At 62.3% G+C, this 17,355-nt stretch overlaps 1 protein-coding gene across 1 annotated transcript; it reads left to right on the forward strand.

The window, feature by feature from the left end:
- The first annotated feature begins 1,603 nt into the window (after positions 1-1,603).
- Positions 1,604-16,115, forward strand: LOC117651385 (homeobox protein six1-like). The gene is made up of 4 exons (XM_034395389.1): positions 1,604-1,928; positions 7,329-7,492; positions 7,576-7,779; positions 14,158-16,115. Exons 1-4 carry the CDS (start codon positions 1,641-1,643, stop codon positions 14,609-14,611), a joined length of 1,110 nt encoding a protein of 369 aa, XP_034251280.1. The 5' UTR covers positions 1,604-1,640; the 3' UTR covers positions 14,612-16,115.
- Positions 16,116-17,355: the final 1,240 nt, after the last annotated feature.

The following is a 17,355-nucleotide window of genomic DNA, read 5'->3' on the forward strand; positions in this document are numbered from 1 at the left end:
ACCCTAGCAGGCCTGTCGGCAGTGTCAGCGCGTGCTGAGAGGATGGCGGAGCGTTCAAGCGAATTCGAAGAACGGTGAGTTGACGCTCGGCGCCAGGCCTTGAATGACAAGTGCGATTTCCCTAGCTCGGCCAGGTGCACGAGGTGCGCGTTGCGCCCCGTCCTGTGAGGCCACGGCGGCTCATCGCCCGTCTCATCTCGTGGATTCACAGCGCTTGGACCTTCCGAAAACATTGCGCTGTTTTGCGAAGGGTTTGGCTGCAAGGTTGCAAAGGAATTCCCTCGCAAGTGCGACTTCGGGCATCCTCGGCGACAAGGGCCGTCACGGGCGGGACCCGCATGGAGTCAGCCCATGAGGGTGCACAGTCAACGACAATGTAAATTATTCCGGAATTAAATTAATATATGTTAATTTCATTGACTACATTTTACCAAATTTACTAGGCCGAATCTTGGTACACAATGGAGCCGTACCCGCGGATCTAATCCGGTTTAAGGTCGACCCCTGATGGGCTGTGCTCACCCCTCTACCTGTCGTGCATTAACCCACGCCCTCCTGTTTACGTACACCCTCGGCTACCCCGCCCCACCCCGCCCCACCCCGCCCCACCCCGCCCCACCCCGCCCGCGGGCGCGCCCCGGCTGGAGTGCTATTTGCCAACATGGCGCGGCGCGGCACTCCTCGAAAACAATCTGCTTCCTCGCCATGAAAGCGATACCCGGCGATACTGGGGCTGTTATGGACCCTTGTTTTCGACAGCGGGAATAAACGCTCCGCCGGGAGCGCTCTAATTTGGTGATGATTATTGTCGATTTTAAAAATACCTCAGTCACGTTTTCGCTGGAGGCTCCGCCTTGCTCCGCCCTTGGTTTCGCTTTTATCAGTGTACGGCCCCGGCGTCGCGGCTGGTCGCGGCGTCTCCACACCCCCGCCCGCCCCGGCCGCCGCTCCGCGCCGCGCTCCGCCACGCCCCGCCGCGCCCCGCCCCCCGCGAAGCGCCGCCTCCAGCGGGCCGGCCAGGCCGGCGCGCCGCAATAGCCCAATGAGCGGCGCGAGCGGCGCGGCCGGAGAGGAGGAGGGGGTGCTCGAGGTGCTTGGAGGCGCGGAGAGGGGGGACCCGGCCGCCCCGCCGCCCCGCCCGGCAGGCCAAGCGAGGCAAGGCAGGCAAGGGACACGCAGGACTCCATTCCAGAGTGGAGCCCCGAGAGCCGCGCGTCGCGTCCCCGTGTCCTCGAGCTGGCCGTCGAGGCCGTAGTGTCGACGAGCACCCCGCGTGGCGCCGCGCCCGACGGCCCGACGACGGCCCGACGCGAGTGCAGGTGTGAGTGTGTGTGCGTGCGTGTGTCCGTGAGTGCCCCAATGCGCCGCCCGCCCCTCGGGCCCCTCGCCCTCGCCGCCGTCCCAGAATAGCCTGCCTGGCCAGCCCTGCCAGCCCTGCCATGCTGGCGGGATGCGGCCCGTGCGGCCCCCCGGGCCCCGTCGGCGGCCTGGGTCTGTCCGCGGCCCACGGGCTGTCCGCGGGGCTGTCGGCCGGGCTGCCGGGGCTGCAGGGCCTGCAGGGGCTGCCGAGCGGGCTGCTGCTGCCCCAGTTGTCCGGCGACCCGGCCGGCCTGAGCACGCCGACGTCCGCGGGGCACAGCATGCTGGGCCACAGCCCCGCGCACCATCACCACCACCACCACTTCGCGCAGCCGCCAGTGTCCCCCGGCCAGCAGCCCGGCCAGCAGGCCAGCATGTCGCCGCTCTTGCCGTCCTTCGGCTTCACGCAGGAGCAGGTGGCGTGCGTGTGTGAAGTGCTGCAGCAGTCGGGCAACATCGAGAGGCTGGGCCGATTCCTGTGGTCCCTGCCCGCCTGCGACAAGCTGCACAAGAACGAGAGCGTGCTCAAAGCCAAAGCCATCGTCGCCTTCCACCGCGGCAACTTCAAGGTGTGTGCCCATGGGCCCAGCAGGCCCCGCAGGCCCAGCACGTGGTCAAGTGCTAGTGTGTGGATGTGTGAGTGCGTGAGTGTCTGAGTGTAGGTCGTCAAAGCTTGCCGGAATACTTGGTGACAGTGAACCCGTGCACCCGGTGGCATCGAAGAGTAGCACCTCACACCTCATTTTGGTAGAGCGGCTTGTGACAGTCACACAGGCGTGTCACAGCTGTCACGTGTCAGTGGCTACTCTGACATGCGTGACAACAGTGTAAACAAGTAGTTTAGGGACCAAGAAACAAGCGTTCGAACCTTTTTAATGTCGGAGAATTCCTGAAGCCTGTATCTAAATTTAGTAACATGGGAGAAAGAGATGAAATTTCTTCACCTTATTTTGACTTTTTCTCTTTATCTTCACTGTAAATAAGGCTTAGTAATCATCATGCAGTATGTACAGTGATCAGAATACTGTCCGAGACGGTTAAGCGCAAACAATAATGTAAAACGCAAGGGTGTGTACAGAGTGCACTTTTTCGCACTGATAGTGTGTACTCGTTCACACTTAAGTGCTCCCATGTGTGCAATCAGTACACACTAAATTTTAAGTGTAATTGTACTGTTTTGTTGAAACTGACACAGTAATTTCCGCGTTTCTGAAGTTTTTGCACGATTTCGTGTGAGAGTGCGGACAGCATTGTACGAATTTTATACACTTTAACAATAAGTGCATAGTCCTGTGATAATTTGCCTTTCACAGTTCAAGTTTGTTTAGTAGAAACTGGCATATACATTATCTTTCCTCTGTTTTATGCCATTTTTCGGCACTATTTTGCTGCGCGAATTTGACGAATTCTGCAGCTTACGTACATACTAACACTCATTTCACCAAAAATTGATGACGCGAAACCGGCTGTCTCGGCGCTCTCGCCTCGTCGCTATCTTTGCGTATAAACGGTTATCTACAACCGGTTGGCGTTCCAAGAAGTGACGCGCCCGCGCTCCGCACTCGAGCAGTTACTTGCATATGTGCTTTGTTGCACGGCTAAGTTCGAGGCCGTCTGGGGCGCGCGGCGGGCGCGGGGCGGCCCCGGGGCCTAGAGGCTGTCTCGGCTGCCTTGCCACGCGGCGTTCGAAAAGTATTTGAATAGCATTATTTACTTGGCTTTGGAGGGCCAACACCGGGGCCCTCTGACACGATAAAGACAATGTCGGCACTTGTCTGCGAACGCATGTCGCGCTATCTGATTACGCACTCCTGGTGGCAATTCTGTGTGGTTTGACTTGGCAGCGATCTTGGGAAAAGATCTATAGGGAATGTAAAAGGATAAGTGGAGAGAGCGAGTACGCAAATATTGTGTGAGGCCGCGTTCGTAACGCGGAGTGACTTGCGTGTAAATTGGAGCAAGTCACCGCGGCACGCCGGCTGTTAGCGAGAATCGACTCACAGGTGTTCTTACGGATCGCAAATAGAGCAAACATGTCTGACAGCCAAATCGCGGAATCATGGATCCGTGGAATCGGCGGGGCACCAGACCGCCATGGACGGCCAGGGCCGCTGCCACTGCCCTGTGGACGGATGGTCGCGGTTTCCGGCACTCTTGGGAATCAAGGGACACTTGTAGTGGCATCCTTCAGAGGCAAGGGGGGCACAAGCCGCACTTTCTTTCACAATTCTCATTTTTCCGCCCGCTTGCTGGATGCCTTCCTGGATCCGCCTTTGTTTCAACTGAAGGGAAAATCGACTGGAGCAGGATTACCATGCTGAATTTTGCCGAGTTTGATTTTTATTCTTTCTAGTTTGGGGGGAAACGACAATTTCCCCTAGTGAAATTGTGACATGAGATGCGACGTTCCCAAACGCAAAGTGTAATTCGATTCCTGAAAATCGGTGAAACGACAATCTTGAGGCGTCCGGCCCGTCCACGCTTTGCGTCTACTTTTCCGACATTGTCGACTTTGTCCGTCCGTGGTCCAGAGTGCCCCCGAGCCGCGCGCTGCTATGAACGCTGGCCCGAGGCTGGCCGAACGCTTCGATGCGATTAGTCGGGAACGAACTGGGCGCGGTGGACGTGGTCCAGGATGATTCAGATCGCGGAAAACCACTCCTACACCGGCAGTCCTAGAGTTGCGGCATCTCCCATTTTTGGCTGCCGCAAAGCGTGGCGCATCTTTGCCGGCTTGTTGTCACCTCGCTGGCCGAGTGTCGCCGAGGCTGTGAATAATGGTCCAGCTTGAGCGGGTAAGTGGGGCTGATGACGCCCAGGCTGGCAGGCGCGGCCAGCCCGTCCCATCATCTCGGCTGTACCTTCCCGCCCTGCGGCCCCTCGGCCCCTCCGGCCCAGTCAACGCTCGCGCTATAGCGCTGGATACCTCCATTATCCGCTCCAAACCGCCAGTTCGGCCGATCGGCCCCGAAAAAACAACTCCGGCGCCGTAAACGAGCAGCCAATCAATTGCACTTACGTATCCGTGAACCTAATGAAAACATAAAAATTCCTCGGCGCGGCAAGTCGGCGCGGGGTATCGCCGCATCGCCGCTTCGGCATGGCTGGCCGGCAGCGAGGCGAACACGTCGCGATGGCTATCACGTGTGTGTTTGTCCCGGGGCGGCGTCAGGAGTCCTGTTAGCAGGAGCGGCGGATTAATTTCGGACCCGAATCACGCCGCGCAGGAAGGAGCTCCGAGGGCGCCCCCGTGGCCCCCGTGGCCCCCGTGGCCCCCGTGCGGTACGTCCACGGATTTTGCCGGTTTTATTGCCAACTATTCCGTAGAAATCATTCCTCTTTTCTCCGTATCTAATCACTGCAGTTGACGAAGTCGCGCTGTCGACTCTGCCCCGAACCTCCCCTTGTGCCATGTTGTGTACCCCCACCCCGAGTCCCGGCCAGCCAATCAGGGCCGGCCGAGGGAGGGGTGCTCCGCGGTCCGCGAGGGCGAAGGCGGCGAAGGGTGAGCCGAGTGGAGCGCGGTTGGATCGGGTGCCGAGTCGGGGCAGGGTGCGATCATTTGCTACCCGGACATTGTTTTCAGTCATCTGTTCCGTGTCGGAGGGAATTATGCATGAGTTTAGGCGACTTAATATCCCTCCCCCGAGTGCCTCGGCTGCCTCGGCCTCCTCGGCCGGCCGGCGGGGTTGTGTTGCGTTGCGGCCCGAGCAATGTTGCCAACCATTTTGACCAACCCCCAGCGCGCCCAGCGTCGACCGACCGGTTTTCTCCCCCCATTTACACGTCGCCGAACTTTTGCCGGTGCACGCGGCGCGGCTGGCGGGGCTGGCGAGGCTGGCAGCACTGCTGGCAGCGCCTTCAAGTGCGCGCGCTGCGTGGCGTGGCTGGCCTGGCGTCGTGTACGTCGTGTTGTTTTGGCACGGCTTTGTTGGCAACCCTGGCTGACTTTAAGGGCAGGTGCTGCATGCGTAGTGGTGGCAGCCCTGCGCGGTGCCGCGGTGCCTCTGTGTGGCGGGGTCCTGCACAAACATTGACTCTGTGGTCCGGGGCAGCCTGGGCCTGAGCAAGGAGGCCGACAACACTGTTAAAAAGCCACAACAAAAACAAAGCGTTCGATGTAGCTCCACCGTCTTCCCGCAAAGTCACTTGATTTGACAATGTCGCTGCGCGGTTGTCACCCCTGCCTTTAGTTCTCAATGAAGCCGACCGAACTTTTCGTGTTGTGGCCGGCCTGGCTGCCAGCCCGGCTGGCTGCCTGGCTGGCTGCCTGGCTGGCTGCGTCTGTGTGCAAGGGCTGAGTGAGTGGGGGCCGCAATGAGTCGGTAAATATTGACGGCGAGGGAGAGACTCGGGGGTGGAGGCCGCCGAGGTCGCCGAGGACGGGGTGCGCCCGCTCGACCTTCGTGCACCTCCGTGACGCCCGCCATTTTGTCTGTTCAAATTCCTGGCGTGCTTTGGGTCCGCGTCGTCCCCGGCGGTGCTGCAGCTTGCTGCAGGCGGTAATCACGCCGGTATTGGCTTTCCACGTACCGTCCGTCAGGCCGTCCAGCCGCGGGCCGAGTCCATTGAGAGCCTCGGCCCGGCCAGCCCGGCCGGCCCGGCCTGCAACGACTCTGATAATGACAATGCCCGCGGCGTGTCCATCGGCCGGCCAGGCCCTTGGCCAGGCCCTTGGCCAGGCCCCGGGCGGCGAGGAAGTTACAGGCTGCACCGTCTCGGACGTACCGGCGTACCGCGTGGTGGCGAAAAGTTTCATTCACGGAAAACCGCTCGCCGGGACGCGCTTTCGTTGCGTGCTGTTGTTTCTGCTGCTGTCGTTTTTGGACGCCCCAAAGATTGACCGTTTCGTTGCGTCTGGCTGATTGGGTCCGGAGCTGTCCGGCAGTCCGTTCCCCGCAGCCTGTGCTCAGTGCAAGGAACGGGTTTTTAAGGAAACGGCCAAGATTTGAGAGGGTCGAGGTTGTGCTGCCGAAATGAAGTGACGTCTCTAGCCTCCATCAGGGACGCATGGACAGGGCTGTCCCGCTGTTCCATGCTGCCCCTCGCTGTTTCCGCGCCCAGCCCACGGCCCGGCCCACGGCACGGCCCGCGGCCCGCATAGTCAGCCGTTTGTGGCGGCATCGAAGGCCGTCGCGGGCCACCCTGCATTCGCGACCCCTCCTGGCCGCGCGAGCCGCGCGTCCCCTAACGAGAACTACTTACTTGAATACAACTAGCGGCGAAAAGGGCAGCAACAATAAGAACAACAACGACATGCTGGCCGACATGCAGCACAATGAATGGCGACTGCTCGTCTGCTGCCGGCCGGGACCTCTGAGTGGACTGACGGGGACCCTCGCCCAGCCGCGCCCCGCCCGGCTCGCCCTCATTCAGGTTGTTATGGCGAAATTACACGTCTCTGGGGCATTTCGGGACTGACGCCGCTGCGCGCGCTGCGCTGTGCTCCATTCAGCGGAGCTTTATACTGCAGGTTCGCAGAAGCGCGTGGCTCGGCGGCTCGGCGTCCGCGCCGGCCTGATTGAGAAAGTCGCGGCATGACCTGCCCGCGGCATGACCGCCGCGATGGCCCGGCCGGGGTCACGCGGGGTCATCGCGTGAGTCAGAGCCGCGGCGTCGACAAGCAGGCCCCGCTTGAGGTAGGCCTCGGCCGGCCGGTCGGCGAGTGCCAACAAAGTGGCCCCCGCGATGACATGTGTCGATACGCCGTGATACGCCGTGATAGGAGCGTTCTGTCTTGTTGTGAAAGGGGAGCCGGCCGCCACCGCCATGCCACCGCCATGCCGCGACGGATGGATAGATGGATGGGTGGATGGATGCCTCCGTAATCTCTTTACAGCCACTGGGTTGCTCCGCTATTGCTCCGCCTGACCCGAGGCGGCAGTTCGCATTATCCGTGGAAGCCATCCAACCTCCAACACTATCGGCAACTTCATCTAACCCGCTCTCCAACGCGCTCGCTGTTGCAGGACCTGTATAGGCTATTGGAGAGCCACCAGTTCTCGCCGCACAACCACCCCAAGCTGCAGGCGCTGTGGCTCAAGGCGCACTACGTGGAGGCCGAGAAGCTGAGGGGGAGGCCGCTGGGCGCCGTCGGCAAGTACAGAGTCCGCCGCAAGTTCCCTCTGCCTAGGTAAGAGTAGTCTCACTCCCCATTTTATTTACCTATGTTCGCATTGTTCTTGTTCTCAACCTTCTTCCCCTACGCCCGTGCAGGACTATTTGGGACGGCGAGGAGACGAGCTACTGCTTCAAGGAGAAGTCGCGGTCCGTGCTTCGCGACTGGTACCAGCACAACCCCTACCCGTCGCCGCGGGAGAAGCGGGAGCTGGCCGAGGCGACGGGGCTCACCACCACCCAGGTGTCCAACTGGTTCAAGAACCGGCGGCAGCGCGACAGGGCCGCCGAGCACAAGGACGGGTGAGTCTCGGACACCAAGGCGGTGCCCGCGTTCACGCTCACGCCCGAGCTTGCTCTTGTAAACACGGGAACCGAGGTCCATGGCGAGTGGAGGCTGCGCGCGGCTGTCAGTCCGTCAGTGTCCGCGCCGCCCCGCGCCGCGCAGTGTGTGCTTTGGTTTTAACGAGGCTGCCCGTTTAGAACGGGATGGAACGCATCGAGCGCCGCGTGTCATTCTGTGTCATTTTTTTGGTGCCCGAGTCAACCCCAGGGGAGTGCAAACGCACCTGGACGCACCCCTTCCACTCCCTCGAGGCCCTCAACGAGCTGAACCCCCAGCGCGCCACTCCTATCCGCCACTCCGCGCCTTTTGAAAAGGCGTCAACGAGCAGCGCGGCCTAGCCATCCCGCTTCGCTTTATATATAGATAATCAACATCCTCGCTTCCTTCCCTTCGCACCTCCGCAGGAATGCCGTTAAAAAAGTCAAACAGACAGGGCCATCATCGCAGGGGAGCAGCGCAAGCAACGCGGCCTCGAACTCTCCAACGAGCAGAGCGGGGCGGAGCGCGGAGCAGCCCCCGGCCCGGCCCGGCACGCCGAGGCACGCCGCGGCGTTCCCGGGATGCCGTCGGCCTCGCAGTCAGGGCGCTGTCATGTTCACAGCCCGTCCCGCTAACGACCCTGCGTCGCTCTGCGTCGCTCTGCGTGCCGCTGGGGCTGGGGTCACCCCCGGGTCACCGGCTTGGAGGCTCCGGGGTGCCCGTCGACAACCCCACCGCGGCCCCGCCAGCCCCTGGAGTGCCTCGCCGCGCCGCCGCGCCCGACGGCCAGGTCTGCGGTGGGGCCTGTGTCGCGGGCGGAGCGTGCGGAGCGTGCGGCAGGACGCGGCGACCTCAAGCATGGTCTCGCTTGGCCTACATTCCGCGCCAGGATTAGTTACCTGGCGCCGCGGCTGGCGGCGCGGGCGGTGGCGGTGAGGTGCTCCGAGTGATCCGGGGCGACTTGAACGAAGGGGTGGCCGGCGTCAGTCATGATCCGGATCCTGGATTTGAGGCGGCGGGGGCGGCCGAGCCGTGGCGCGGAGCGCGGAACGACAGACACAACAGGAAACACAAGGCGGACAGAAATAAACAGCTGCAACCCGAGCCCCCGATGGCCCGGCCCGGCCCGGCCCGGCCCGGCCGGCGTGGGGAATAGAAGGGGCTGCCCTCTCGCTCCCTCTCACTCCCTCTCACGTGACGTGACGCCTCGTGACGCCACGTGACTCATCTGGAGGGCACACGTCGGACAAATGGCGCGATTTGCGCCGCGGGATCGCACCGCGCCTCCAGGGGGTCTGGACAAGTGCACGCGGACTCTTTCTAGTGTAGTCGCCCGGAAGTCTGGTCGTGGCGTGGTGGCAACGCTCTGGAGACGAGGTGTTCCCCTTGACAAATCGCCTGAATAGCGCCTCGGGCGCCCCGTGCCCCCCGTGCCCCCAATGAAGGCGTCATCTTGAGCGAGCGGCAGAGCGGCCCACACCTCGCCGTCTTTACCACCGGCCGTGTGGCACCGTGTGGCACTCTCTCATAGTTTTCATAAATTTTGTCTCCCAAGGTGGCCGTAAAAAGAGGATAAGGGCGTAAACAAAGGCGGATTTACAGATTACGGAGGGGAAGGGTGCCGGGTTGACGGGTTGGATCCACGCAGCGGGAGGCAGACCGGTGGGTACACTGTTCAGCCGTCTCTGACTCCGAGGGGAGTTCATTTCTCTCGCACCCTTGGGGCGTGGGGCGTCCCGTCTGGGCGCGAGAGAGACAGATCGATGGGGGCCCTCGCGGGCCTGCTCGGAATCTGGAATCATCCTGCAGGCGAGCCGAACCTGACCGCTAGGACCTTCCAAGGTGGCTGTGGCGTGCGGCTTTGCTGCGGTCTTTCGCGCCTCGACGCGACGCCAAGCGACGCCAAGCGACCGCTTTCTCCAGCAGCTCGCGGCGACGGGCGTCGGTCGCTCCCCCGGGTCATCGAGTGCGCCGTCGTCGTGCACGTTGTTTGATTTGGTCGGTCTTGTCGGGCGCGCGTTTAAGGTTGTAGCCGCTGCCGCTCCCGCTGGGTCCTATTTGGAGCCTTGATTGATGACGCGAACGCCGCGCACGCCGCGCTCGCCGTTCCCAGGGCCGTCGCCGTCCGCCCCACAGAGTGCCCTAACAAGACCAACGAGGCGCACCGAGGCGCACCGAGGCGAACGCGGCCAAACGGAGGGATGCTAATTTGTCGCCAATCTGCTTCACTTTGCCTTTGCCGGTCAACCTTAGGTTTGGCGAGACGGCTTCAGGTACGCCGCGCCTGTCTCCGAGCAAGCCCCCAGCCGGCACGCCGAACGGCCATGATTAATTAATGATTCCTCATCACCGGCCGATCGCCTGCAGGGCCTGCAGGGCCAGCAGGGTGTAAGGTTGGGCGCGAGCAACGCGGCGGCAGCAATCGAAGGGGGGCCTCGCCGAGCTGGGCGCTCTCGGCCTGTGCTCTAGGGGCCCTCTGGGGCGCTACGCTACACGTGCCGGTGTCGGCGAGTACTGCTGGGTCGGGGCGTCGGCGTCGGGGCCGGCCAGCGAGCGCCACCTCTAGCTGCCGCCGGACCAGCTCCGCGCCGCCACGCCCCAAATAGATTAGCGACGGTCCCCGCGCACAGCGTGGCACAGCGTGCGACGCGCAACAAAATAGAACGAACAACCAACGCTCTCCTGCCTGCCTGCCAGCCCGCAGGCCGCAGCCGCAGCCCGACTCGGCCCACTGCCGCCGCCACGCCGTACCACGCCGTGGGTCCTGCAAGGCTGCGCCATGGCTGTGCGCTGCGCCGTGCTGGCCGTGCTGGCCGTGCTACTGCTGCAGCGACGGTGGGCGCGGGCGCGGCGGTGTTTGCCCGGTAACCCGATACGTCTAGCTCGCGGGGGCACCGTCTAACCTCCCCGCTCGCTCCACTCCCCTCGCCCCCCTCCCCGCCCGCGTCCCCTCTCCCCCCGCCGTGCCGGTCCCTCCCCCTCCCGCATCAGTTTGCTTCCCCTCTCGCTGTCTGTCAAGTTCCATCTCGTTCTAACAGGCAAAACACCCCAGCCCCGCAGCCCCGGGTCGGGCTTTTTGTCTTTTATAATACGCTGGCCTATGCTGCTTGCTCCTGCTGCTGCCGCCGCCCATCATGTTCGCTACCGACCGCGGCCTGACGCACACCTACACCGCGCCTACACCGCCAAGCCTCGCTGGGCTTTGGGCCCCATTCCCCAAATTTCCGACGCTCCTGGCGAGCAGCGGGCAACGGCACTGGTACGGGGGAAACGACACACGCACAGCCGCTCGCGTCGGGTGGTCAGACTGGTCAGAATGGTTGTTCAAATCACTCAGTCTCGAGATCTCTTGCACGATACTATCGACTACACGCAGCGATGTATCGCACGTGGAACCGGTTCACACGCGTGGCGGCCGTGGCGGGCAGGGCAGCGCGCTGGCGGGGCAACGCCGGCAACGGGCAGGGGCCGTGGGCAGGGCGAGCAGGGGCCAGGCCGGGGCCTCCGTCACCTCGTCACTCAGTCCGAGGCTCGTCCTGCCTAGTCCTGCCTAGTCCTGCCATGTCGACGGTCTCGCCGGTCACGGAGTCGCAGGGTCTGTCCGCGTCACTTATCTGTCGGGCGGGCAGCCCCGGCAGCCGGCGTGTGCAGTCCGCGCAAGCCGCGTTAATTGGTCAAAACATTGGGCTCGCCGCGTGTGAGGAGCGTGCGGTCCGCGAGCTGGGGCGGTCGCGGGGGCGGTCCACGAACGGCGTCGGCCCCCCTCGGCGGCGACGGCCCACTCAAGGCCCTGGCGGCCAGCGCTGGTGCGCCCGGTGGATTGGTCGTGACGACGGGCCGGACGACGCCTTGGATGACGCACGCTTGCGCACGCTAGCGCACGCGCGGGGCGGAGGCGCCATCGCCGTGCCACTCGGCGGCTGCGTACTCGCCTACCTCCCGGGGCGCCACGCCGCGCCGCCGCGCTGAGTGGTCCATCCAGCGTGACAGCCTCCTTGTCCGGGCGGGGCTGCAAGCACGCTGCAAGCATGACCGTTCAATAAGGCGTGCAGTGCAGGCTCGGCCCTGCCGGCCTGCCTGCCTCGGTGGCGTCCTCGGGGTGTGGCGGCCTGGCTGGCCTGGCTGGCCGAGGCCCTTCCCGTGACCGCCACGCCCTCCGCCCTCCGCCTCCTTCCGCTGTTCCTCGGAAAACAAAACCCCGAACAGCAAAGTATATGCACGCGTCTTTTGACATTTCCTCGAGCGTGGCGGGGCGTAGCGGCGGGGCGGGTGGCATGTGTCCCCGCACAAGAGGACGACGCCTGCCCCCCTCCCCGGGCCGGCCCCCCACCGCGCCCCCCGCGCCCCCCGCGCGCACACATGCACGCCCCACGTCCCGCCCGGCCGTGACTTCTCCTCTTTTGTTCTCCCCGGTCCAGCAGGTTTGGGACAAATGTCTCAGCACCTCGTGGGGGACCTGGGCCGGGGACTGGGACTGGGACCGACCGCCGCGCTGGAGGCAGTTACGCCGTGGCGGGCTGGTCGTGCCCGTGTGTCCGCGTCCCTCCCGGCCCAGCCAGGCCCAGCGCGATGACGGCCGCTAATAAGGGGCCAGGACGAGGTCAGGGAGGCCAGGGCACCGCCGGGGCACCGCCGGGGCGCAACCCCGCTTCCAGGAACGAGGAGAACAAGGAGACGAGCGGCTGGCGTGGAGATGGCCGCCGCCGGCGAGCAGCCAGGCCCGCACTGAGCCCCACAAAAACAAAGGGATGCTGGGAAGAAGGGGAGGCCTGCGGGCCGTTTGAATGAGTGCCCCCCCCCCCTTTCCCCTCCAACCGCCCGGCCGGCGACCGTCACTAAACTAACGCAGTCGAAGAACAAATACTGGACGGGAGGCGACGCGCCGGGGCCTGACCTTCACACATGTTGCCGACACATGTTGCAATCTCTGAGAGCATTGTATCATGAGGGAGAGAGAGGAAATGCGAGGGAAACGTGTTTCGGGAACGCCCCTTGAAGATAGGCCAACCTGCCGCGGTCCGGCCGTCCGGAGTCCAGACGCCAGGTGTCCGGATTCCTGGATTCCTTGAAGGCGGCGAGCGCGGCGAGCGCGGCCTGGTCGCGGAGCGTCATTCCGTGCTTTTGCTGGCTTTTGCTTTCGGCCGGACGCAATGAAAGGAACGACGCCGTGCCGTACCGCCGGCCGCACCGCGCCGCGGATTAGATTCACCGCGTAATCTCTGTTATTGCCGGCGTTGCCGTCCCCGCAGATGGCGGCCGTCTTAATGGCGGTCGCGGTGCGTTTTGCGTTTTCCTCGAACGGGGAAAAAGAAAGGGCCGAGCGGCGGGCAGCGAGAATCAGAGCGAGAACGGGGCGGCTGCGGCGCTGCGGTGGCGTGGCGCGGACGCTCGGACCGCGGCAATAAAATTAGCACAGTGTCCGCCGTACGGCCACGCCCAGCGCCGCCGCCACAGCTTTTGTTGTCCAGCGGGGAAACAATTTCCAGTGGCGGTGCTCCGCGCTCCGCGTGGCTGGCACACCGCCGCCACCCCGCGGAGCAGGGCAAGCAGGGCCGGGAGCAGGCTGCTTGCTGCAGTGAGTCACGCCGTCGCGCGGGAGGCCTGCGGGCTAGCCCAGGGCTGGCCACCCTCCAGCGTCCTTCCCCCGCTTCCGGTTTTTTGGCCACAGCGCCGTCCTGGCGGGGACCTGCGGACAGCCCGACGGCCTGGCCGGCGAGGTCGTGGAGCGGCCGACGCCGCCGGCTTTGTGGAGCACGCGGAGGGGCTGCCCGGCGGGCCGGCCGTCAGGACGGCTCGGTCACCTCACAGCTGATTGGTCACAATCCGGCGGCAGGTTCGCCGTACGGCCCCACGGCCCGGCCCATGGCTCGGCCCCACCCACCGTGAATATCATGGGACGTCGCGCTTCAGTGGCTTTACTCATTCAAGTCGCCTGGCGGCCTGGCGGCCTGGCGGGGCGGGCGGGGCCGCTAGGGCTTCGCGCTTCGCATCAAACGCAGGGCTTGTTATTGTTTTGATCGATGCACCCCTGCCAGGGTGCCGTGCGTTGTGGCTTTCGGCGCGCTCGGCTGCCCCCATGCAGGCCACGCAGGCCGGGGCGGGTCATCGGCTCGTTGCATGATGGGCCGGAGGTACAGTGCTGCCGAATTCAAGTTGTTTATTCGGGTCAAGAATTGGGCGGCGGGCCGGGGCCGAGGCCGGGGCCAGAGGTCGCCATGCTGCGCGATAAAGGCTTGGCTTGCGTCTTGCTCCTGCAGTGCGTCGATAACGCCCGATGCACCCTGACTGCATAGCCACTGTCAGGGAGTCTCATTCGCATTCCGTGTCTGACTGTTCGTTGTCTTTCTTGTCCACAGGCCCGGCCGGAGTCCCTCCGGAGGCGACGGCGACAAGAGCGGCGCGCAGGGGATGGACTCGTCGTCCGAGTCCGTGGACGAGGCCCCCGACCACAAGCCGTCCGAGCTGGCCAGCCACCCTCACCCCCTGCCCCACCACCTGCCGCACTCGACGCAGGCCCTGCTGGCGCAGGACTCGCTGTCCAACCACCACCACCCCGACCTGTTCGGCGACCTCAAGCCCAGCGTGGCGTCCCTCCAGGCCGGCGGCATGTCCGCGGCCGGCGCCTCGGCCTACCCCAGCGGCCAGCTCAGGGTGGGCCCCGGCCTCGGCCCCAGCCCCCACGGCGGCAGCGTCCAGACGCAGGGCCTGATGGGGCTGGACCACTCGCACCACCCGCACCAGCAACACCACCAGCACCACCAGCAGCACGCCGTGGACGGGTCGCTGCTGCACGACTACCACACGTTGTGACAGTGGGCCGCTGGCTATGGCTACAGCCACGGCCAGTGACCCGCGGCACCCCGAGCACCCCGAGCACCCCGTCGGGACTGACTGCACGACCATCCGCCCGGCCACTCACGACCGCTTCATATTTACCTTGATAACGTACTGGAAAATGTGACTGCCGTCTCTACATGTTACTTCTTAGTGTTACATTCCTCCCCTTACAATAGAATCTCTCAATTATTGAGCATTCAAAAACTACTCTGGCTCTTAAAAATAAATTTAAAAAGTTACAAAGGTGGAGCGTGGTGCGTTAGAGCTTTACAGGCCTCGTGATGGACTATGCAATTATTATTATTATATTATAATTATATTACTATTATTACTTTTATTATTATTATTCGTCCTCGCCCTCGTCCTCTGCAGGTCGGAGGCGGAATCAATATCTTAGACCTCAAGGCAAGTCTGTCCGGCGCCGCGCACTCGATCTACTTGCCAGTGGAGCAGCTCAGTTCTCACCCCTCTCCGCCGTCGTGCCACCGTGCCGTCGTTGTCAGGCGAATGGCGGAGACGGGACCTAAAAATTTGGGATGGCCGACGTGGAGTCGCCGGGACGGCGGATCTCAAGTTTCAAAAAGCGTGTCCCAGATGAATTCTCTTTCTTTTTATTGTTATTTTCCGCTCTAAATGATGGATCGACACGGCGCTTGGCGTGGCGGGTCGCTGCTAAACAGCGTGTGCGCCGTCCCGGACCGTCCTGGACCGGGCCGTAGCGCACGGCGTCCGCAGCGTCCGCAGCGTCCGCGGCGGTAGAAGACTGATTACTATAGACAATATTGCTGGCCGGCACTCGCACAAAACGTTGGCCGTCCCGCCGTGCCGGCCGGCCGGGCGCACTGCCGGTCTCTGAGGTCGCGGAGGCTACAGGATCATGTGATGTTATTTTATGTGTAAGAAATTGATCTATTGTTGTAAATACTAAATGATATTATGCATATTATTGGTCGGTACTCTTATGCAAGTGTGATATGTACCGGGCCAGATCGGCCCGGGATGAGACTATTTAAACCAAATTATTTAATCTGTCAATGGTTAAGTTTAAATTTTTCGTTTTCATTTTTGTACTGTGACGTCGTGATTTTGAGGGGGGGTTTTAGACGACTAAATCTAGCAATATGAGGGACTTTTTCTGTCGCATGGGCATCGGCCTGTGCAAGCCATAGTGCAAGCCATGCTCCCAAACTTTATCTCAAAGTTTAGAAAATGCTAATTAGTGTCGGCTTGTTTGTACTGCCAGTTCTCTCATTTGCTGAAATGTTCTTTTTTACTCGTCTGTAGACGCCTGTTGTGATTTTGTTATCTCTTTGCACAAGGTTTAGTTATTATAATTATGATGGTTGTGTTTGTTCTGAAAAAGAAAAATCGGAGCGGCCCAAAGACTCGCAAACTGCACGGTCACAGTATGTACAGATGTAACAACTAGTCAACAGATATTAGGTCACCTATTAAATAATAATTGTTTCAAACAGAAGCCCGGCTTCAATCATTACTTCCCATTACTCCTTCATGCGAGGGCTGGGGCGGGGCCCATTGTGTTCGCGGGCCGCTCGCCCCAAGGAATTCTTCGAGGACCGGGAGAAACTTGATACACTGAGCACGCGGTACCCGATGGCCCGATCGGACTGCAAGTCAAACACACTTCCAGAAAAAAGGAGCGAGGCTGCGTCCTCTTTTTAGTTTCATTTATTTTTACTGGTAATGGAGCCAGTCAGGTGCGATGAATGAATTCATCCAGAGGGGACTGCGGCCCCGACGCGTGGCTGGACAGCCCAAAGTGACAGGGGACGACGACGGCGAGGTGCTCGGCGTCGTCCCCGAGGCCGGGGCGAGCTGGCCGTCTGCGACTTCAGACAGGAACAGAATCAGTTTTCAAAAACATTCTGCACGGTGTTCCACTCTCTTTCTTTGACGGAATTGAATCGCACCAAATGAAAGACCCATAGAGAGTAATTTTGAACGCATGTACATGAGGTGACTCGAACACCGGTTCTCAGGGGTGGGTTTCCACGACGCTGCGCCCTCGGCCACGGTGTCGCCCTGCCAGACCTGTCTTGTTTTCCTTGTTTTCTTCGCGCATTTTGACAGCCTTGGCTCATTACGCAGCGCTAATGAGATGGCCGACGCCGTTCAAACCATCTGTCCATCTGTCTTCGGCTTGAGTAAACCACGCCCCGCCCCGCATCGACGGCGTTGGTGTTTCCGACCTTATTACTCGCCTAATCATCGGCCTTAAACGGTTACGGGTTTAATGAACGGCTATTGGTGTGCCCCTCCCCTCCCAGCACCTCCCCCGGCTGCCAGTTCCTGTTACATCCTCGGGGACTCCTCTGCGGTCGGGGCTCGCACCCCGGCTGCCTCTAGGCTGCCTCGCCCAGCTTGCCTACGCCGATTTAGATGTTATCGCTCCGCGCTGTGCCGCGCTGGGCCGCGCTGTGCAGCCGTGTCGGCAGATATGATCCGTCCATCGCGCACCCTATTTAGGCACTGCCGGCACAAAAACACACATCCTGCCGTCGCGACGCAGCTAGACGCGACACCCGCAGCAGCCGCCTCGTTCCGCCGCCCTCTCTGTCGCACTCATGGGGCGGCGTCGGCCCGCGAGGGAGTGCGAGGGAGGCAGAGACACTCTTCGGAATCGCTCGGCAGGGCGGCCCTGGCCTTGGCCCTGGCCGCGGGGATGAGCAACGCAGCAACGCAGCAGAGCGAGCAGC

The sequence above is a fragment of the Thrips palmi genome, unplaced genomic scaffold, assembly GCF_012932325.1.
Source record: "Thrips palmi isolate BJ-2018 unplaced genomic scaffold, TpBJ-2018v1 HiC_scaffold_5, whole genome shotgun sequence".
NCBI lineage: Eukaryota > Metazoa > Arthropoda > Insecta > Thysanoptera > Thripidae > Thrips > Thrips palmi.